The sequence below is a fragment of the Dryobates pubescens genome, chromosome Z, assembly GCF_014839835.1.
Source record: "Dryobates pubescens isolate bDryPub1 chromosome Z, bDryPub1.pri, whole genome shotgun sequence".
Lineage (NCBI taxonomy): Eukaryota > Metazoa > Chordata > Aves > Piciformes > Picidae > Dryobates > Dryobates pubescens.
In genome coordinates this window covers 56,249,998-56,272,264 of record NC_071657.1, presented here as the reverse complement: position 1 = coordinate 56,272,264, position 22,267 = coordinate 56,249,998, and the positions used below count along the sequence as shown (strand labels likewise).

The window sequence follows — 22,267 nt, the reverse complement described above, 5'->3', positions numbered from 1 at the left end:
GACCCCAGCAGCAGAGAGCTGCCTACTTTACATGTTTTGATAGGGTGTTCCATCTGTTCTGTGTGGCCCGGTGTGATAAACTATGGAAGACTAATGTAGTCTTTCCACTCTAATAGGCCTTACTGTACTGCATTTAACCCTTACCAAACAAAACAAAACCCAGACCAAAAACCAAACAGTGTTGGTCTTCGTATTCATTAAAACCAAGCCTAAGCACAGCTAGGGCATAAATGTGCTGGAGTGAAAACTCTTGGCAAAATACTTTTTCCTATGCAGAGCTTATGCCTGGCAAATACAGTGATCAAATAGGTATAAAAACCAAAACTGATGTAACTGACTTCTGCTGTAGAGATAGGGGGGAAGAGGAAAAAGAAAGCAAGCAGAGAGGAAAGGAAAAGGAAATTTCATTCATTTTTTGATCATCTGTGCTGATGGCAGTAGTGCAGGTTAAAGAGTTGCTTCTGAAGCGGACAATGTCTTGCATTGACTAATCAAAGGACAGTGCATATATATGCCTGTCAAAACAACATCACCCTGTTTTGCAGGCCATTTAAAAGCCTTGTCAGATGGGTTTGTTGCATCCATTGCAGACAGGCAATTTCATACCAGTATGGAGGAATTTCTTTGGGAAGCTTTTAGAAGAACTGGTTGATAAAACAATAAATAGCTTTTTATTAGCTTTTTTGTTTTCATTGTTGCAATCGTGTTAGTGTCGTCTTTGAATCGACTTAATTACTCCTTTCATATTTGGATTACTGCCTGCTTTGCCTATAGACATGGAAAAAGCAGACTAAAGATTAAAGCAGTATGTTCAGTAACATAGAGCTTGTGTGTAACTCAGGAGAATAGAAAGGCCAAAAGTGACATTTCTTTGCAGTCAACAGAATTTGGATCTTAGTGTTTGTTAAAAGTGAATGGAAGTACTGAGTTTATTAATGCCACTTTAATAATTTCTTATTAATTGAATTACATTAAGTTTTTTTAAATTAAAAACATTCATGTAACAAACATGCATAAATGGAGATCTGAAAACACGGAGGTGCCTAATTCTAAAGTAGTTTTAATTGTTTGCAAATATTTGGTCAGAGCAGTTGTAAATGGTTTGCAGTCATCTTTCCTATAGTGGATTTTTTATTTGTAATTATTTTTTACCAATTAAAATACATTGTTTCTCAAGCATTTGACTAAATAACTGTGTGGGTGACAACATTTAGCTTTGTGGGTGACAACTTTTAAGTGTCCAGTGAAGTGGTTGAGGCACCACACCTGGAGGTATTTCAAAGATATATAGACATGGCGCTTAGAGGCAGGGGTTACTAGTGCACCCAGCAGTGATGGGCTAATAGTTTGACTTAATGATCTTAAAGGTCTTTTCCAATGTAAACAATTCTGTGATTCAATGATTAAAATGTACAGAGAGAAAATTGGATTCCAGCCAATAATCAAGGCAGAGTCAGCTTTATTCACCTAGTAATGGAATAATCTGGTTATGAATAGGAAATGGGATTCAGCTTCTTTTAGGCACCTTAAGTGGCAGCAGAAATGAAACTCAAAAGCAACTGCACTGTCTAAAGTTCCATCCCAAATAATTTTGGTAGATTAATTTGTTGAAAGCAGTGTAAGTGCTATGACTTGAACACCACCAGTGACTTCCTGAAGCTGCAAAGGATGCCCTACCTTCAGCCAGACATGTTGGGTGGCTTCATCAAATGTCAGAGTACAGGCTGTACCCAAAAAAGTGTGAGTTTTTGGGGAAGAATACTGCTTAAACATTCTGATGCTTTTTGTTTGTTTTTTTGTTTGCTTATTTGTTGGCGTGTAAAGATCTTTTATTAGACAAGAAACTGACAGGTATGACACAAAGTTCTTGGCTTTGACAGTGATAGTTCTGTTCTTCATGTAAGTTTTTGGCATCACAAGAATTTGGACTCCCATCACACATCATTTGCCAGCAGAGGAGTAGCATGTGAAGGAGTCACACAGATCAGACATGGTACCAGAGAGAGAGTCTTTCCTCACTGTATCCATTTTATTGGCAGATGAGAAATATTGTGGCACCTGGGGAGGCCAGAGACAGTTTTTCAGATGCCTTCATGATATGCTGGTTTTTAAAAAGGGAAAAATGAATTGTCATAGTTGTAGCATAGAAGTCGGTGCATATACCACCTCAAGCTTGGAAACTGTTTACCTTGGAAGGACCGTTATCTTCCTCACTCAAAAGCAAACTGAGAAATTGCAGGGTAGTTGGAAGGGAGCAGAGCATGATCCCAGGGCATTAGTAGAACCTCATGCAAACAGATTTTGTAGTTCTCTCTATTTTCCCTTCACAAGCTGTATTTTTGAGAGCAAAGGCTGGTTAACTGTGCAAGCAGCAAAAAAAGGTGTGATTCCAGAGCATCTGAAGTGATGGTCCTTCCTTCTGTAGGGTGAGTACATCTTGTTAGGTTAATTACTGTGCAAGACTCAGAAAAAAGATGAGGCACTTAAACGAGGCCTTGCAGATGTCGTCAGTTTATGAAAGATGGTTTTTCCCCCGTTCCACGTCAGTTTGGAATTTGTGCCATTTTTATATTTAGAAATCACTGTGGTCTGGGGAAAGGGGAGAAGGGCAATCGTGGAACACCTTCAAATGAGAGTTGCTTATACTGAGGGAAGGAGATAGTGCATTGCACCTTTCATCCATTTTATTTGGTCCTAGTCACTAATGATTGTGACTAGTGATCATGTTTGGCATTTGGCAATAGGGTGGTGTGACTGTGACATGCATCACCTAGTCACAGGCTGGAGAGCATTCCGTCTTTCTGCTGCTCTGTGCTCATGTGTGCCCAATTTAGAAGCATCCAATGTAGACAGGACTACTGTATGATGCTCAATGCCAGCTCCTGCTCCTATGCTTTGTAGTGGCAAATTTCCCATTGGCTTTTTTTCTTTCATCTTAACTGCACCTGACTAGAGCAAACCAGATGACTGTGGACAGAAAGGTATTAGTTATTTGCCAATTTCCCATTGGCTCCCATTTACCATTAATAAGGCTGTTGTTCAGGTGTCTTTTGTGGTATCACTGGTTGACAAACATACCTCTGTTAGCAATTGTGAACAATAAGCTTGTCTTTGTTATTTCCCTTTGCTACATTTATTATGTGCAATGGAAACAAAATAGTGTCCTTTTTACATTACTCCAACTAGGTACTGCCCACCTTGTGAAACTGAGAAACAAACACATGGTGCTTCATCTGCTAGTAAATATGGACTACAGTGGGGTCAGCAGTAGTACTATACCTAATGAGTTATGGTACTGAGATCCCTTTGAACTTGCTGTGTCCTAGGTGCCTCTGAAAATCCTACCTGTTTTCTTTTACTCTTTGCTTTTTTGATACTATCTTTTGCAGTGACTTTCTCTTTGCCACTGTATTGTGTTTTCAAAAATGGGTGCCTGACTTTGCAGATGTTAAGCTGCATAGGTAATGAGGTGAAAAAATGGCATCAGAACTGGGCCAGGCCTGGGTTGCAGGGGTTTTTTTGGTTTGTTTTTGGTTGGGTGTTGGTTTTGTTTGTTTGTTTTTCTAGGTGTATGTCTGGTTTGGTTTTGTGGTGTGTTTGGGTTTTTTTGGTGTGTGTGTTTTTTAAATTACATAATGTGTCTTTTTGAAAGAAAGTCCTTGTAAGTCTGTACAGTATAATGTCATGTGCTGTCAAAATTGCAATTTTGGTTTTGTCAGAAAAGTCAGACTCAAGTCAGCTGAGGGGTAGCATGAGAAAGCTGCCATGGCCATTTCGCTGTGAGAATGCTTAATCACTGAAACAGGTTGCCCAGGGAATTTTGGTGAGACTCAAAACTTCCTGGATGATGCCTGAACATGATCCAGCTATGAATATCTTCCTGTTTTGAGCAGAGTTTGGGCCAGCTGGCCTCCAGAGGTTCTTTTCAAAATAATCTGTTCTGTGAATTTAGTAAATCCATGCATTTTTTGTATTGACATTAAGTCAATGTACTGAAATGATAAATTCAGCCACTGATCAGTAATTGCAAGCCTGCCTCTTATGACTTAAAAAAAAAATGATGTCTACATCTAGGGTAGGTTTCAACAGAAAACTAGCATTGTGGATGCTGATAAGGTGGACGGGGAGAATTGCTAGCTCAGGTGGCAGCAGCCTCAGAAGAGCTGAGCAGTAAGGAGAAGGAGGCATTAGCTGGTTTGCCTGCCTGTGCCAAGGCTGACATGATGTCTGCAAGTTCTCAGAGGTCTTGGTGGGTCTGCAGTGGTTATTTGTCCATCACCCTGCTCTTTCCTTCTGTCTTTACATCTTGTTACTTTCCAAATAATTTAGTTTCCTGCTGCACCCTTTACTACTTCTTCACCAGTTTTAGTTGCTGGCTGCCTCCTGGTCCTACCAACTCTTTGATACCGAGAGCAAAGCAGCCCTATCTGTGGCTGCCTAGTGCATTTCCTGAGATTGTCCCACAGACAGCAAATCTGTTCAAAAGAAAAGAGCTTGGTTGAATATGACATGTCTTTACTGTATTGTGACATCTGGCAAAAAAAGTAGTATTTGCACCCTTCGCCTGCAAATAGCTAATACCTTTCTGTCCACAGTCATCTGGTTTGCTGCAGTTAGTTGCAGTTAAGATGAAAGAAAAAAATCACATTTGTATGTGTCTCTTGTTATGGTTTGTGCAGTGTCTTAACTCTCTCTTGGAGTGTTGTCTTATCCATAGCATGGGCTAGACTTTTTCATGGGAAGCCATTGTTGGAGGTTACCTTCTGCCCGTGTGCTGATTTTTCTCAGCTGCTAAACCTGTTTCAAGCTGGACTAAGGAAATATTCAGAGTATTTAATTTTGAACGATCTTTCCTTGGTTTAGGGTAAAACTTTTCCCAAAGAAGCTTTTATGATTTCTGACTGATACAGCTATGTGACAAATGAAGCACTCTGCAGGGTGGTGGCCGTGGTTTTGTGATTTTCAGTTCATACCAAAATGCATTTTGGTATGGAGTTGTCTGAGAAGGTATTGCCTGTGAAGAAAGGGCGGGTGCATTTCTGCCTCTCTCTGCAGCTTTGGTTTCACTGTGCTTGGGAACACTGCAAAGGAGTTTTGAGGATCTCCTTATAAAAGGACATAGATAAATTTGAAAATACAGAGGGAATGATGACAAAAATGATGCATGGCTTGTAGAAAAGGAGTCTAAGGGTGGATATAGCAGTCTATAAATATTTGAGAGGTAATAATACGGAGGAGGAGGAAGGGATTATTTACAGTGCTTGAGACAGCATAACAAGGAGCAACGGCTTGAAACTAAAAAAGACAAAATTAAATTAGACAGTAGACACTTCTTCTCCTAACTAGAGGTGCAATTAGCAATGGAATGACCTGCATAAGGACAAGGGGATAAGTGAAGCATAATCAGGAGAGGTGTTTAAGAGTGTGTTAGATTATGATCTCAAGTGATTAAAATAGGGGTAAACTCTGAACAACGTGCAGGTTAAACTAGATGACAGAAATCTCCTGCAGCTTTGTCGACTCCTGCATGATTCATTGCCTCTGGCCACTGCTTGGCTGTTTTAAATAAATCATAATGTTGCAGGGTTCTGCATCCCTGATTAGGTGTTTCCAGTTCTCCATTTCTGGAGCTTGCAGTTTTCAAAGCTTGCTCTTTCCCTAATACTCCTTTCAAGCAGTTTTGTTTCATCATCTTTGCAACTCTGTGTGTGTAGGTGCCCGTGTTTCATCTGAGCTAAGGTCAAAAGTGCCATACATGTTTATTCAATAAAGTGTGGTCTCTGTCGAAAGTGTAGTATTTGTTGTGCTGGTGAGTCGTGTTGAGCTAGATGCAGCTTTTAGAGTTAAGCCTCTAAACCGAGAAGTTTTATTCTTTCTTTTCGGCAGTCAAACCTGTCTGAAGCTTCTGTGAAAGTGTGAAAACTACTAGTAGCATAAAAGGATATAGAAAACCTCAGAGAAGATTGCTTTTGTGTTTCTAAGTGTACTCTGTGTGTCCAGGGCTATCTTCACCAGAGGCAGGAACTGAGAAGGGCTTTCTAGTGTTTTGGGGCCGCAGTTGTGCCGGCAGCTGTGAGCTACTCAGACCCACTTCGCAATAGAAAGGCTGCTCTGCCCGAGGGCTTCTGTAACTGTCTTTTAGCTAAGGGGGTGGAAGTGGAAACCCACAGACGGCTCAGCAGGCATTTCCATCCTTCTTTCACATTTCAGAAAAACTTTTTTACTCTAAAGAACAGAGAATACATTTTAATTTCTCTCCCCCACCCCACCCCCCCTCCCCCCACCCCCGGCGTCTTTTGTCCTAGAACTTTCCGTGTTTGCAGCGTCTTTCTGTCTGACTTTTTTCTTCACCAGATGAAGTCTGCAGACATAGAGCTAGTACTGGTTAGAGCAAAGTCGCTGCTGAGTAGCTGTTGCTGTATAGGCGCTGAACAGTTTTTAGAGAGTACACTATCCAAGCACCTGGATGCTTGGGGTTTTCCTTCCCACTGAGAGCCAGCGGGGCTCTTGGGCAGCCCTTGCTTTTCTCTGTGCTTCGAAGCTCTTCCTCTATCACGCTGGCGTTTGCATATGTGTATTCACGTTTAGAAAGTTGTCTGTGCTGGCTTATGCTTTCCGTTTCTCATTATGAACACTGAGATAAGGAATGGAGAAGGAGCAGAAGATGTACCGGGAATTTTTTATCCATGGGCACATTATTACACTATGTGTAGCTAGCCTCTTGTTCCTTTCTGTGTCCTTGAAACAGTTATCTGAATGTGTGGGGCTTTTGGTTTTTGGAAAAGATATAAGTGGGGAGTGAAGGAGTACTGCACTCTTCTTAACGGAGCACTGACGTGATTTCTTGCTTTTTCTGTTTTTTTCCACGTGCTTTCTTATACCTTGAAGACTGCTTTCATTTGCTTTATTTATCAGCTAACTTCCTAATTCATCGTGTTGACCTGTTTTCAGTTGCTTTTTCGCTTAATTACTTGGGGATTAAAATACAGTTTTGAAGGCTTCTTTTGTAGAAAGGCTTTTTCATACACTTCTTCTAATTCCTCATTTTTTTATCTTTTTCCCTGAACTTCACTAAAATTTTTTCCTATTGCTTACAGCATAGGCTGCCATTAAGCTGATCTGGATGCCTGTAGTCATGGGCACAACTGAACCTCAGCTGATGTAAGCCACTGTGGTTCCAGTCTCTGTGCATTTATGTGTATCAGTTGTGCATGAACAAAATTAATTAGTGATAATTTGTATTTTCCTGGAAGCAGATTTTTTGAGTCCACATGGTAATTATTCCTTCTATGTAACACTGGCAATCATACACAAAGGTGATGCCAGTGCATGTGATTTTTGCTCACTTTTGCAGGCCCAGTGGGTGACTGCAATGGTTTTTTGCTACTCATACTAGTTTTTCCATCATGTGTTGTGTAGACAGAGTGAAAAGCCCTCCTTTTATTTCTAGCTAGTCTTTTTTAGAAACCTTCTTTGTTTCTGTCATCATATAGCTTATATCCAAGCATGGACTCCAGCTAATTCCAAACATTGTCCTACTCCCTTTATTATTTTTAGTGTGAGCTATAATGATTTTATCCCAGTCATATTTCCTCCAAGGTCTCCTATCTCAGACACTTGTAAAGTGTTCCCTCCCTTCTAATGTTCTCTTTGATCTCTTGTTAATGACTTAAATCTCTTTACGTTTAATCCACACCAAGTTTCTTTCTCCTCCTCTCAGCTGGCTTCTTTGTGCCTGCAGGTGTCTGGGCTGCTTTCCATCACTGTCTGGAAATGTGTTTTTCTTTCCTAATTTCCTTTCTCTTACAAGTTCTTCCTGTACTTTTTAACAAGTTGTGCTGTTTTTAAGTTTTGCCCCTATTACACACTTCAGTAACATGAGGGATGTGTGAATATAACTAACTTTAAGTGTTCATAAGTTTCTTAGATGGCTCAAGATCAATAATAACATGTATATGTCTCTGTATATATATATATGTGTTTGCAGACATAGCAGTCATACACTCCCAGCTGTTACATTGAAGACTGAAAATGACGCTTGTTTCCCATGCTCTTAATTTGCTAAAGCACTGATTTTATTGATCCTGATCCTGCTAGCTGTCATGCATGCTAATAATACTAAAAATGTAAATAATCCTGCTCAATTCAGTGTGAACAAACATATGTGGTAGCATTAAAGTAGTACCTGACATCTTCACGGATAGAGAGCCACGTTCAAATATTTTGAATGCTTTTTCTTTACTAAAGCCTTTTTTTTTTTCCTGATAGAGATCTGAATACAGTCACTCTAGCTGTATTATAAAGGCCAAAAGTGCAAGTAAGGAGAGCACAAACATTACCCTTCAGCTCAGATACAAAGATCAACAACACTGCTCTAGTCAGTGGCAGAAGATGTTGAAAATAGAATTTACTGCTGTAGACATCTTAGGAGGGTCTGAAGCTTGCATTAAATATGGAAATAAAAATGATTTTCTGTACCCTTTATTTGTTCAGCCATATTAGGAGGGGTTTTTAAGTTGCATGCTAAATGCTTGCAGCAGATAAGTTTTATTAAATGTACACTGATTGTGAACACAATGTGCTCTCTCCAGTGCTGCTATCAACTCCTCTTAGCAGAGGCTGGATTTGGACCGTGTGACTGGGACACTTACTTTGCCATACTGCAGTCTTCTGGATGGGATTTCTGCCTTCTTGTTTTTTTTCCTCTCAAGCCACATTTTCTTTTGAAAATAAATTAAAACTTTTTTTGCCAAAAACTTTTTTTGCCAAAAACTTTTTTTGCCAATCTAAATATTTTAGATTTTTTTTGCTTGTATTTAGGAATGCAGACACACAGTTAAAAGTCATCTGTTGTATTATGGGATAGTAATCCCTCATGTGGAAGAGAGGAAACAATGCTCAATTTTTTTTTCTGGTCTTTTAAAAAGGGCAAATGATGTTGCTGTATGTGGAGATGGTAACATTTTGCTTTCACTTCTAGCAGTAACTGGAATCAGCAGAATAGATTGCTTGCATGCAGTATTTAAATAAATAAACCCAGCAAAGCCAGGAAACCTGGCTGAAGATCTCTTTGGTCCATTAATGCTGATTTCCAGAAGTCTTTTTAATGCTGGGGAAATTCCTAAGTCCCGGAAGAAAGCTGATGTCATGCCAAGGTTTAAGAAAAGCAAGTATGATAGGAGGAGTGGCTGCAAATCCATCAGTCTGAAATAATTTTTGGTGAGAACAGCAGAACAGTCCACACAGTGGACTGAAATCTGTGGGAGGGGGAGAAATGCAGTTGTTAAAGAATGCTCACAAAACCTGAAATAACAGAAGTTCATGTGTAAAAGATTCTGTCAATTAGTAATCCTTCATCATTACAGAATTACTTGACAAAGTAACATGTTGATGCAATCAGATTCTGCAAGCATTTGATTTTTGTGTCCTCTGACATCTTGACTGGAAAACTGAACTGACTGAGAATTAACGCTGTATGTGTTACATGGTTTTTAAGAAGGATGATCCTATCAGTCTGAAAGTGTAGGTCTGAGTGGGGAAGCTGATGGTGGTGGTGGTTTTGGAGAAGTCTCAAAGGGATGTGCGGTTGACTGTGAGCTGTGTGGTCCTCACATTGGTACCTTGGAAGCAAGCCTTCAATTGCCGCAGGCTCTTAGTTAGCAATAGAAAAGTGAGCATGGACTGACAGGCAGTGAAGAAGCTAGAAGTTCATGGTGGCAGAATTTGGCTAGATTTGGCTGAAAGGGAGTGAGAGAGGCATGACACTTGTTTGGTTTGTTTGTACTGTTCCCTAGTTCCTCTTTACAGCTGGTGTTGGGAACATTACCATGGTCTGAACCTGCGCACCTGGGCTTGAACTTGGAAGGGCTCAGGCGGGAGATGTGGAAGGGATTAAAACACCAGGAAACACATCCTAAGGTGAAAGATGTCAGTTTATTTTGCTGTTCAGTGACCCCCTCATCTAAGATTTCATTAATCCACAAATGATTATTCTGAAATGCTTATGCCTTTGCCAGACTACACCAGCACGTGTTGAAGTCATTTCATAGGGTGGGTTTTGACATGATGAACAAAAGCATTGTGTCAATTTCTCACTAAAAGCTTGTGTGTTGAGTACATCCACTGCAGAACTCAAGAAAGATGATAACAGCCTTAATTCTGGGATCTGCCAGTTTTTCTTGAAATGTGCTGTCCTTGCTCCTTAACTTTTATCCCAGAAGGCCTCTTTTTGGCAGGTGTCCTTGACAAGATGTGCTATCCCACTTAAAACTGGTTTAGCCCTCTATAGGTATAACTGGATAGGCTTATTCTGCTTTGTTCAGATAATGGCTCCAGTGTTATTCCTAGAGGGAATGAAAAAGCAATGTGCATTCCTTCTTGGTGAAAACAGGTATTATTCTGGCAATGAGTAAACCTTGAGAAGCGGGAGAGCGCAGCTCTTAATGGCTTGGTGGATAAAGCCATCTCCTGCCTGCAGACACTGCTGCAGTTCTGCCCACTCCTTGCCAATAACACTTAGTCCAGCTGCTTCATACAGCAGGCAATGTTGCAGGATGTGTAGGCTCTGCCCTGGCCCTGAGAGACATGATGATGACTGGTTGTTTTGTCCTGGGTGAAAAGCATGATAGCAGGCGATTAGATGATAGAAACTGGAACACAGGAAGTTCATCTCAGTGTGTGAGGGTGGCGGAGCACTGGAACAGTCTGTCCAGAGAGATTGTGGAGTCTCCTCTGAACATTTTCAAAACCTTCGTGGCTTCCTTCTTGTGTGGCCTGCCCTAGGTGATCTTGCTTTGGCAGTGGAGTTGTACTAGATGGTCTCCAGAGGTCCCTTCCAGCCCCTACCATTCTGTAATTCTGAGGAATCAGTGGAGCCAAAAAACTGTTCCTTTATGTGCTCACCTGAATATCCATGAAGGACAATCCTTCTGAAAGTCATATTGGACCAAATTTGTCTCAGGAAATTGTACTGTATTGATAGAAACTGTAAGTTGAAGGAGAGGCATTTAAATACCCCATTCTGTTTACTGAAGGAGCAATTAATGGTGTTCTGTGTGACAGAGTAGGGTTCAGCAGAGTTACACAGGTGTGAAAAGAAGCTGAAATGCTGGAATCAGACAGGGGAGGGAGAAGAGAAAGACAAAAGGTGGAATTGGAGAGAAGACTACCTGGGACCTGCTTCAGAGCCTGATGCTCAGACGTAGCCATTTGTTGCCATCATGTTCCTCAAATTCCCACATTCCTCTTCCCTTCCATCTTTTACTAACATGGTTTCCTTTCTTTTTCTCATTTTAGCTAAAGCAGGGAAGGAGAATATGGAAGGTGTTGGTGTGTAGTATTTTGTATGATATTGCTATGCAGGGGACAAATAATAAATCACATACTACATGCTTTGACAATTTACTGCTGGCTTTTGTATGTGCTGTGACAAGTGCTCAAAAGGTCAAAAAAGCTTCCTTAACAAATTTGATAAGATAATGCAGTGAGCTGTAACAGCATAAAGTCCTGGGGGCCATAGACCAGAATAGAAGAAATAATTATGCATGGTAATGGGTAATTACAGATAATGGCCTTTTTTGGGGGTGGCAGAAAATACACAGCCCCACAGTCTTGCCTGGAATGAACATTGTCTAGCACATTAACTTTATAGCAAGCTAAAAGTTCAATGCTGGAACCAAAGATAATCCACAACTTCTAATGGGAAGAGAACAGATACTCCTCTCACGGGCAGAGCGAGCATGTGGGTTTTGTTTCTTGGGAGGCAGAGTGTCTCCACAGAAAGTGAATAATGGTGCCAGCTTTCTTTGACATCTGAAATACCTCTGTCATGATTGTCTAGTGGGAGAAATATATTGTTCCATCGTTTCTGATTATGGTACTAGGGAGTGATTTCACACCAGCCTCATTCAAGGCTACTGTCCAACCTCAAAGCCAGCTATGATTGGAACTAACACATTGTGAGACTTTCTATTGCCAAACCAGTTAATGGGATTGCACTGATGCTTTATATACAGAACAAAGGAAAGTTACCAGGCACAAATCCAAGACTCCAGTCTGGAGGCCCAAAGGCAAGTGTTTCCTGACTAATTAATTTCTGGTGTTTTAATGACATAACTGTTCCCTGCTGCAGAGGCCAGCTTGCAGGGAGATACTAACATTACAATGATGTAAACAGTGACTCTGAATTGAAAACTACAGAAAGTGTAAACTACCAGAAGCTGAGCTTTGCCTACTGGGCAGTGACTATACCTTCCTTCTCCTGGAGTAAATGTGTTCCTTGAGCAGGTCTCTGTTTTCAGCGGCGTGTCTATGTATGTGCAGAGTCTCTGTAGACATAGAAGAAACAAAACCTAACCATACGTGTATATAAGAACTCATGTCAGTAGATGCAGACCATGAAGTTCTCTTAATTGCTCTACTCCATACACAGACTCTCTTTTCTAAAAGAAATAGAAAAATCAAATGGAGACTAATTGGCTCTTAATGTCCCCATAAGTAAATGGAACTATGCCACTGCATGCTCCCAGACACTGAAACATGACTGGATGTGCTATCCTGATTTTAAAAACAATTCCTGATGAACATCCATCCCAAGCTGACTAATACTCTCTCCAGTAACCATTCCCAGTATGCAGTTTGGTGTTACCACCCTGGTTTAGACACTGAGAAAGTCTAATAGTATAGATTCTGTGTCATCTGGCTTCAGCATCAGAGTCTTGTCTGGGAATGTTTAGCTATCAGTATATAATAAGATGTATCACTGGCTCTTAATAATACTGATAGGAATACAAATTACTCCATGTTTGTATACAGAATGAATGAGTGAATGTTACAGACAGAACTTCAGTGTTTGTATTTCTCAGTGTGTGTGCTTAAAAGTGTTTGCACTGTGAAATAGAGATGATGATAGAACTTCCTTTAAATTCCCTGACATTTTTTCTCTCTCCTCCCAAAACATAAGAAAGGAAAGAATGATCTGTTTTACTGGCTTCTGTGTTGACTTTGCCATGCATATCTACATTCATGTAAATTGTCATAGCTTTATTGAAGTAAATGATCTGAGACTGGTTTACATTACCTGAAGAGTATACCACTGTTTTTCACCATGCTCTGCCAAGTGAAGGCAGGAGCCCCTCATAAGTTACTGAATGTGTTAAGACCCATATAGAATACATAGAATACATAGAATAAACCAGGTTGGAAGAGACCTTCAAGATCACGTCCAACCCATCAACCAATCCAACCCACCTAAACAACCCATGGCACCAAGCACCCTATCAAGTCTCCTCCTGAACACCTCCAGTGATGGTGACCCCACCACCTCCCCAGGCAGCCCATTCCAATGGGCAATCACTCTCTCTGTATAGAACTTCTTCCTAACATCCAACCTAAACCTCCCCTGGCGCAGCCTGAGACTGTGTCCTCTTGTTTTGGTACTGGCTGCCTGGGAGAAGAGACCAACATCCGTCTGTCTACAACCTCCCTTCAGGTAGTTGTAGAGAGCAATAAGGTCACCCCTGAGTCTCCTCTTCTCCAGGCTAAGCAACCCCAGCTCCCTCAGCCTCTCCTCAGAGGGCTTGTGTTCCAAACCCCTCACCAACTTTGTTGCCCTTCTCTGGAGTCATTCCAGCAAGTCAACATCCTTCCTAAACTGAGGAGCCCAGAACTGGACACAGTACTCGAGGTACAGCCTAACCAGTGCAGTGTACCGGGGCAGAATGACCTCCCTGCTCCTGCTGGCCACACTGTTCCTGATGCAGGCCAGGATGCCATTGGCCCTCTTGGCTGCCTGGGCCAACTGACCCCAAGAACTTACCTTCCTTAACAGAAAATCCCAGCCATCCTGAAATGAATTACTGGTTAACAACTATTAATATGCCATAGAGCTAGGGAGTTGTCTGCAACACTGCAAGATCAATAGCAGTATTTATCGTGCATCATATTGATCTGTGAGAGAGTGGACCATACTTCACACTCTGTACATAGTGCAAAAAAAGGTAGTATCGCTTCTCTACAGGAATTAGTAAAAATGTTGAAAAGGGCTTTGAGATCCAGGGGCACAACTGCATGTCCAGCTGCATGGAAAACTGTTGTCTCACTGCAAGGGCGTTGCTCACATATGGAGAGGCAGTGATGGCCCTACATTGTAGATTTGATGTTCCAAAAATTGAGGAAGAATTTTAACTGATCGTTTTGTCTTTTGCTCTTCAAATTTCTGTTCTGCCTTGTACAGCTTCAGTCCTATGTTTTCGTTGTGTCCTGTTTGCAATTTGCAAAATGGTAAAATCTGTGGCTGGTGCCAGGGGATAGACCCAGGAGCCCTTCCCAGTTTTTCCATGTAGAGGGTGAAAACAGCCAGCCCAGGTATAAGCCCAGCTCCTGCAGCAGCCCTCTTGTTCTAAAGGGCAGGTGAAGGGGCAGAGTGGGAGTCTGAGAGTGCAGCAGCAGTTGCCTTGTTGAGAGCTTAATTCCTCTTGAAAATTACTCCCCTTAGAGCAATGAACTTCAGGGCTGCCCCTCATGTGCAGGTGTTCTAATGCAGCAAGTGCTGAGGCAGGGGAGGACCCTTCACCTTGCTAGCAGAGCTATTCAGCTGTGTTGAATTACATTTGAAAAAAACAAAACAAAACAAAAACAAAAAACAGCTGAGAGCTGCTTTCTTAACCTTGGTGTTCTTCCTTTCAGGTGGAAAATGCAGTCATAGGCTGACAGCCTCCCTTGAGGAGGACACCTTTCTTTTTGAGCTGCTGGAGGTGAAGCTGTGGAAAGGTTCAGCCTGTAGATAGGAGTCAAGACTTGCAGGTAGAGACCAAAAAACAACCAGAGGGACCCCAATTAGTTAAAACTTTGTTACAGCCATTGTTTCCAGTAGATCCTAGAATCATAGAATGGTCTCGGTTGGAAAGGACCTCCAAAGGTCTGCCCTATTCTGCACATGAGGGTGCTGCAGCCCAGGAGCAGTGCGCTTACTCACCAGCTGGCTAGCAAACCTTAGCTGGAAGGAACCAGCACAGATAGGGAAAAAAAGTCCCTGTTGCATGTGATACATGTGAAATCTCTGTGCAGGTCTCCAAGTGCCTTGCTTTATTCCTAGGACACTTTAGCAGAGTTCATTGGCTTTTAATTCTGCTTTTCTTCGTGCTTAGCACTTACTTAAAGTGTAGGTTCTGGCTGGTGTGATGTGCTTTTCTTCCTGAGCTTTCATTGCCCATAATAAAATGACTCTCAGGGCTTTTTCCATGAATAACAAAACTCATTCTCTTTAATGTATTTACAGTTGTGTATGTTCTGTATGTGTTGTGTATGTATGATGTCTACATAAACAGTAAGAAATTACATGATTCAGCCAGGCTGGGTGGGGCCAGAGTGTAGAGCTGGACTGTAGATCTGTCCTTTACTCATATGCCAGTCACTGAAGACCTTCAAGAGCTCAGCTCTGCAGAGGTATCCTTCCCTCAAACTCTCTGGTTCAAGACTGCAAGGAGTTTAAAGTAACCCATTGGGTGCTTTGACTTAGTGTGACCTGACATCTGCCCACAGTCCACATGGCATGAGGCTTTGTCTTGAGTGAGATACCTCCCTTCTGTTCCAGCTGCTACAGAAAGAAAAAGAAGACACTTGCCTCAAAGCATGACATCAAAGAAAATATTATTTCCTGAATTTGGGGGAAAGCATGAATTGAAGCATGTGGCATCTTTCTCCTGCTCATTGTGAGATGTTGTCAGTCCTTCCCTCTTCAGAAGGATGGTGTGGCTTGAGTTTTAGGGAAAATAACTCTCCTGGCCATCTTGCCAATGCCTTTTCAGAAGTCATAGTCCTGAATGGGATTGAATGTTTCTGTCCTTTCACTTGAACTGTCCCCTTTCTTATGACTCCTGTTTTTATTGCTAATCTGCTGGGACCCATCTCTGAGTTGGGGACACAACTCAGAGGAGTTACATGCCAGGTACTATGGACTCCACAGTTCTGTGCTTATACGAGAAAAATGCCTCAGACTGCTGACACTTGGGATTTATGTATATGGGTGTCTGAGTGGCTGTGAATGAGCAGGTAACCAACTCAACTGAACTCTACTACTCAAGACTCAATATTGAGTCTTGAGACGGCAGGTGATAGTACTGTAGAGGCTATTGGAGAGCAGAGGGACAGCCAAAGCAAATCAGAGGACCATTCTGCTGATTTCATACAGCCCTGAGTGCTGAACTGCAGGCAGCTATTATGCATCTAGATAAAGGCAAGACAGGTGGCGGCAAAGTCAACCCCTTTGCACCTCCAGTGGCAAATTTCAGGAGGTAGAAAGAAAAGAAGCGGGAAAAGGTGTTTTTCCCTACTTACACAAGAGAAGAGTGCCACTGCTACTCTTTCTCTAGGAAGAAGCTGTAGCACTCTACTAGCCACTAGAACACTTGTATGATTTCTTGAGGTAGCTATGGGCATGTCTCTGTTGCAGTCTTGCCCACCTTGTCCCCTGTAAGGAGGTGCAGTGACCCTTCCAAAAGTTGCAGCAAAAGCTGCTACTCTGTCCCTTTCTTCTCTCTAGCTGCTGACACCTCAGGGTGGTTAACCTTTTCTGTGTAGCTGTAAAGAAGACCCATCTTCCTGTTACCAGCACTGTTAGGAGAAAGTATTATCCCTTTCTACAATGCATTGCAAGTGGGAAGACACTGCAAAGGGTTCAGAAGAAAATACTCATTTGTGCAGCATGGCATCACCTTGCCAGAAGTTCTGCAGCCAGCTCCCTTGCTTATCTCTGTTTCATGTGAACTTTGCATCCCAGCAGGGAACATATTGAAGGATTTTGGGTTTAGCTTCTATTTTACAGCGCAAAAAGCAGAACAGCTGGACCTCAGCTGTTTGGGGAGCTGAATTTGGGGACTGAAGTCAAGCTTGTGCTGTGATATATCAGAAGTGTTGGCTGTTCAGTGTCCATGATGTAAGTTCTGATTTTATCAAAGACATGGATAAAGGGACTTGAAGCAGAAGAGTACCAATAATGCAATTTCATAAAAATATGAATGTGCAAAAACTCTGAAGGCATTGCAGACTCCTCAGTTCTGTGTGCAAATTGGAGAGGTATTCCAAATGAAAAAGGCCAGCTGGCTTGGTTCTTGCTTGTGTAGGGCTGAGGGACAGAAAAATCAAATGCAGGAGGCATAAAGACTCTGTTTGCTAGTAAATCAGTGTAGTTCATTGATGTCAACAAAATGTTAGCAAGGGCTGAGTAATTTAGGTGACCTGGAAGGGGTCTGTCCATGATTGCAGAGAGCTTTCGTTACAGCTGAAGAACTTCAACAGAATTGCATTGTAAATGGCAATAAAATTAGTAAATTACTTTGCATCTAGTACACAGTACAGTGGAAGTTATTACCATGACTCTGAGAGGCTGCTACATGCTACTGTATTCATTTTGCAGGCAAGTAACCAAGGTATAGATATATCAAGAGAAAGATGATAAACAAACTAGGTAACACTTGCCTGACATCTCTCCTAGGGCTATTATTTCATAGATACCTATTGTCCATGCTGCTTCACCTCCATACTGATAGCCCTTTAGAGCTCCTAAGTATGCTTTAAGTATGCTTTTCTCCTCCATGTAAGAGAGACAACATTTGGAAAGGGCAAGAGCTCCCTGTGGAAGGGATCATGCTGCAAATACTCTTCAAGAGTTAGTACAGGGCAGGGCTACAGGGATGTGAGCTAGAACAAGAGCTGCAGGGATGGTGAGATTTACAGTTGCTCCCTTGTTTAATATGGAAATGTGTGTTCAGCGTGCGGGTAGATTTCCTAAGGTTGTGACAATTTCTTGCTGTGTCTGGCTCAGCAGTGTGTCAGAAAGAGCTTGGCTGTGAAACAGTACCAACAAGCACCTTCCTTTTTCATCCTTGTAGGCAGTGCAAGACACACTGGTTGACACTGGAGTGAGAAAAATGGATCTTAAAACATCCTGTAGGAAGCATCTTAGGGAACAACAAGGGAGGCAGACCTGTGAGGGGACAGCCTGTGGGGAGTGCAGCCATCTGGCCTGTGGTCTGGAGGCACTTCAGATTGCAGGCAGCAAGTCACAAGCAGTCCCTTCCTCCTCTGCTTTTACCAGAGGTGTGGGAGCTTGTTCTGCTCTGTGATTTTGAAGGTAAAGAGGAGTTAAATTTGGGGTTGGAGGCTGGGCCATGATTGACATTCTCACTGCTCAGGGGTTGGGTTTCTGAGATACCTTGGTTGATCATGCGTTGCTTTCCCTACTGCAGCTTCTCTTAGCATTGTGGTTGTTCACACTTTCTAGAGGCATGCTCAGAAAGTGTCTTGTTGCCTGCAGGACACTGGCTGGAGGGGGCTTATCCTGTAGCTGGAGCCTTGCTGCTTGCAGGGAGTTTGTTAACAGAGACTTTGCACAACATTAAAATTTAAAGATAATAGTGGTCTGCATCCTTAGCTGGTGGAAATCATCATCAGATCAGCTGATGCTGCTCGAGGATGCAGAATGTTGTCTTAACCTGCAGTTGGTTTTGTCTCCTGTTTTGCATTCTGCAATACATGTAGGTGGTAGTCTCGGGCTTTGAGTGAATGTCAGTTAAATTGAGTTTCCACCAAACATCCAGACGTGCTTCCCTTCCAGCACACATCTCTTCCTATTCACTACTCTTTGTCCAGCCTTCAGGAATGATAGCTTATCAGAAGGTGAAAGGTCATGGTCTTCATGGAGCCTCTTGTGTCATAATGACCTTTTTTTTCTCCTTTTCAGAGGGCCGGATGCTGATCCAGGAAATCCCTTCCATCACCAGCAGAGGGCACTTGGAGAGCACGTCTGATTTGGTTGTGGACTCCTCCTACTACAGCAGTTTTTACCAGCCGTCCCTGTATCCTTACTATAACAACCTCTACGGCTACTCCCAGTACCAAATGGCAGTAGCCAGTGAGCCTTCCACAAGTGAGGCAGGAGGTACAATTGTAGGGTCGCCCATGAAAACCAGCCTTCGAAGCCTCCCAGCAACGTACATGCCAAGCCAGTCAGGAAAGCAATGGCAGGTATGGTGTTACAGAAGTGTTACATGGAAGAGTGAGGCAGACATTAAGCTGTTTCTTGAGCCTGATTCTGACCTCCTGTTTCCTGGCAGTGCAAAACCAGAACCAGATTCCAGGGTATGATTAGGATCTATATTAAGAAAGTTAGCCAAAATGAAGGGTTGTGATGCAGCACGATGAAAGCAATGAGAGCGGTATAAGCAAGTTCCTGCTAGTACAGATGAAAGGTACCCACTTGATTTTGTCTTTTGAGTTTTGTCATAGTAGACTATGGGCTGTATTCTGGAAAAGCAGTCCAGCTGAATTACCCAGCATAGCATCCTGGTAGCTTCAGGTGTCATTTCTGAGAGGCTTTGCTCTTCAGGAATCTGTTCTTTTCTCCTCTCCGTCTTTCACATCCAAGGTGCTGATGTCACTCAGGAGACCAGGCTGTTGTGCAGGGGGTTGATGGCAATCACTTCAGTGTGTCATGGCATGTTGCTATTGGTGTGTTCAGGCTATGTCAGCTCCAGTCTGTGCCTGAGGGGTTTGCACTAAAGCTCTGTGCACTTCCTTAAGTAAGAGTGTAAAGCCAAGGAATCCCTCTCATTCTAGGACCTGGTAAATGTCCTGGTAAGTCTTTACCAAGAGGGTAGTGGAGCACTGGAGCAGGTTGCCCAGAGAGGTAGTTGAGGTCCTGTGCCTGGAGATACTCAAATTCAGTCTCAAGAGGCTCTGAGCAACCTGACCTAGTTGAGGATGCCCCTATTTACTGCAGAGGAGATTGGGCTAGATGACCTTTGGAGCTCCTTTGCAACCCAGACCATTCTGTGATTCTCTAAGTGTAGCCTCCAACTCAGTACTTGTTGGAGAATGGAAATAGGGGAAGTCTGCCAAGACAGGGCAATCTTGGCAAAGCAATCAGAGCAATTTCAGTGACCCCAAGGCTGTTTGGTCTTGAGCTGCAGTGGTGCTTTTTGGTCTGAGGTAGAACTTGGAGTCTTCAACCCCTGAGTCAGCAAATGCCCATGTCCTTTGTCTAAGGGCAGAAGAGGGCAGACTGCTTCTGTAGAGCATAAAGAGACAGCATGTTGTCTTCTGCAAAGGGTCTGTTGTTAAACCACTCAACAACGAAAGATTAAATGTCCACCAAAACCTCCTTTCTGAAAGGAACAGGTGGTCTGTCCTTGTTGCTGACAGAGAATTCCTCTAGCAGTTCTGGCACAGAGACAAGCTGTGATGTGGTTTTTTAGCTTCTGATACCGAGAAGCTGGGACTTAGACCAGGGTTATTACTGTGGCAGTTCACATCACCTTCAATGAGGCCTTCTTACCAGTAGACACTTTTTTCATGGGTCAAGGTCCTCCTGAAAATGCAGAGACCATGAACTTTATGCAGGTCCATGAATTTTAAGGTCATGGCTTTAGAGCTGTTTGCATTTAGTACTATTCTGTGCCTTTTTTTTTCCTCATGAGTACAGCCATATGGGGAAAAGAGCTGTCTTCCTTCCCTATGCTCTGTGAGCCCCACACCATGAAAGCTTTCTTCTCCTGTTCAGCAGGGGAGAGTGTAGTTTGAGGTCAGTGGCCTGTAACTTATAAAGCTGTTCCTCAGCGGCTGATCTCTCTTATTGCTGGAAGAGTAACGAATCAAGGGTTTGCATACTGTTGTGACAGCACAACATTGAACAAATGATCATAAAAAGTTTAATGAGATCTTGGCTAAATAATCCCTGATGGCAATGGGTGCAGTGATGCTGAAGTTGTAAAACACTCTGGCACTGAAGCAGGTTTGCTGTAAAGGAGAGCGTCAGCTGCTTCCTGTGGTTAAACATGGATTCTGTGCATGTGAGGTTACCAGCAAGGAAGATCACAGAAGTACAGCGTTAAATGATGAAGAACGAATGAATGTAAGGAGTTACAGAAGCCTTTCAAATCATGATCCACAAAGAGGAATAAGACCTTGCTTACAGGATTTGCTGGCAAAACAGTCTGAGCTGATTCTCTTGAGAGGAAACATGTATCACCATCTACACATGCATTTTTACTGGACTGCCTGTGCTGACTGAATTAATTTTGCACATGCACAGGCATTCTTAAGCAATCTTCCAGTACAAGTGAGCATGCTCATGTGACTGGTGGTGTTGTAACTGTTTTGATCAAGGCTTTTGAGTTTTGCTTCTTTACCAAAATGAGAGCTGTGCAATGCTTGCTGTGACCAAGTCAGGACAGCTTGCTGAACTGTGAGCTTACAGGAAGGTTTATTTATTGGTTATAAGCCGCCCATGCGGCCATTGGAAGGTATCCTAGTTTAAGCAGTGTAGAGAAGACCCCTACTCTTTTGTTGGGGGCTCACTTATCCTAGAATAACTTTAACCACACAAGGAGAACTTCATACTTAAAGTAGGGTAACTTCTGGGTGCAGACCAGACTTCAAGCGTCTCAGGTGTCTGCTGTTGTAGAATTTAGGAAGCAGGGGAGAAAACCCAGGGAGAAGATGTGTGAATCTGCATGGGATGGGATAAGGATTAAAGCATCATTGAGCCTTCGCAAACAAACTGAATTACTGAGTCTTTAATGTAGATCAATGTCAGATTTCATTATTCTTCACAGAGGCTTGCATACTTGAGCGGATTCATAGAGGTGCAAACTTTTTACCTATTTCTGTGTGAGTTTTGTTCGTTTGTATATAATAATCTTTGAAACTGTACCCTTGATTGTTTGATAGACATAATGAAAACGCTAGTTTTGGTTGAGACTCCTTCAGTCACTTATATCATGCTGCTTTTGCTAGCACTCAGGTGGCCTGCATCAGGAACAGTGTGGCCAGCAGGAGCAGGGAGGTCATTCTGCCCCTGTACACTGCACTGGTTAGGCTGCACCTCGAGTACTGTGTCCAGTTCTGGGCTCCTCAGTTTAGGAAGGATGTTGACTTGCTGGAACGAGTCCAGAGAAGAGCAACAAAGTTGGTGAGGGGTTTGGAACACAAGCCCTACGAGGAGAGGCTGAGGGAGCTGGGGTTGCTTAGCCTGGAGAAGAGGAGACTCAGGGGTGACCTTATTACTCTCTACAACTACCTGAAGGGAGGTTGTAGAGAGACGGATGTTGGTCTCTTCTCCCAGGCAGCCAGTACCAAAACAAGAGGACACAGTCTCAGGCTGCGCCAGGGGAGGTTCAGGCTAGATGTTAGGAAAAAGTTCTATACAGGAAGAGTGAGTGCACATTGGAATGGGCTGCCTGGGGAGGTGGTGGAGTCGCCATCACTGGAG

General features: G+C 42.7%; 1 protein-coding gene across 1 annotated transcript in view; it reads left to right on the top strand.

The window, feature by feature from the left end:
* DMRT1 (doublesex and mab-3 related transcription factor 1) overlaps positions 1-22,267 on the top strand; it is a 58,476-nt gene that overhangs the window by 4,023 nt on the left and 32,186 nt on the right. The window contains exon 3 of the mRNA XM_054177906.1: positions 18,740-19,023. Coding sequence (XP_054033881.1) covers positions 18,740-19,023 — 284 coding nt within the window. The remainder of the gene's footprint in view (positions 1-18,739; positions 19,024-22,267) is intronic.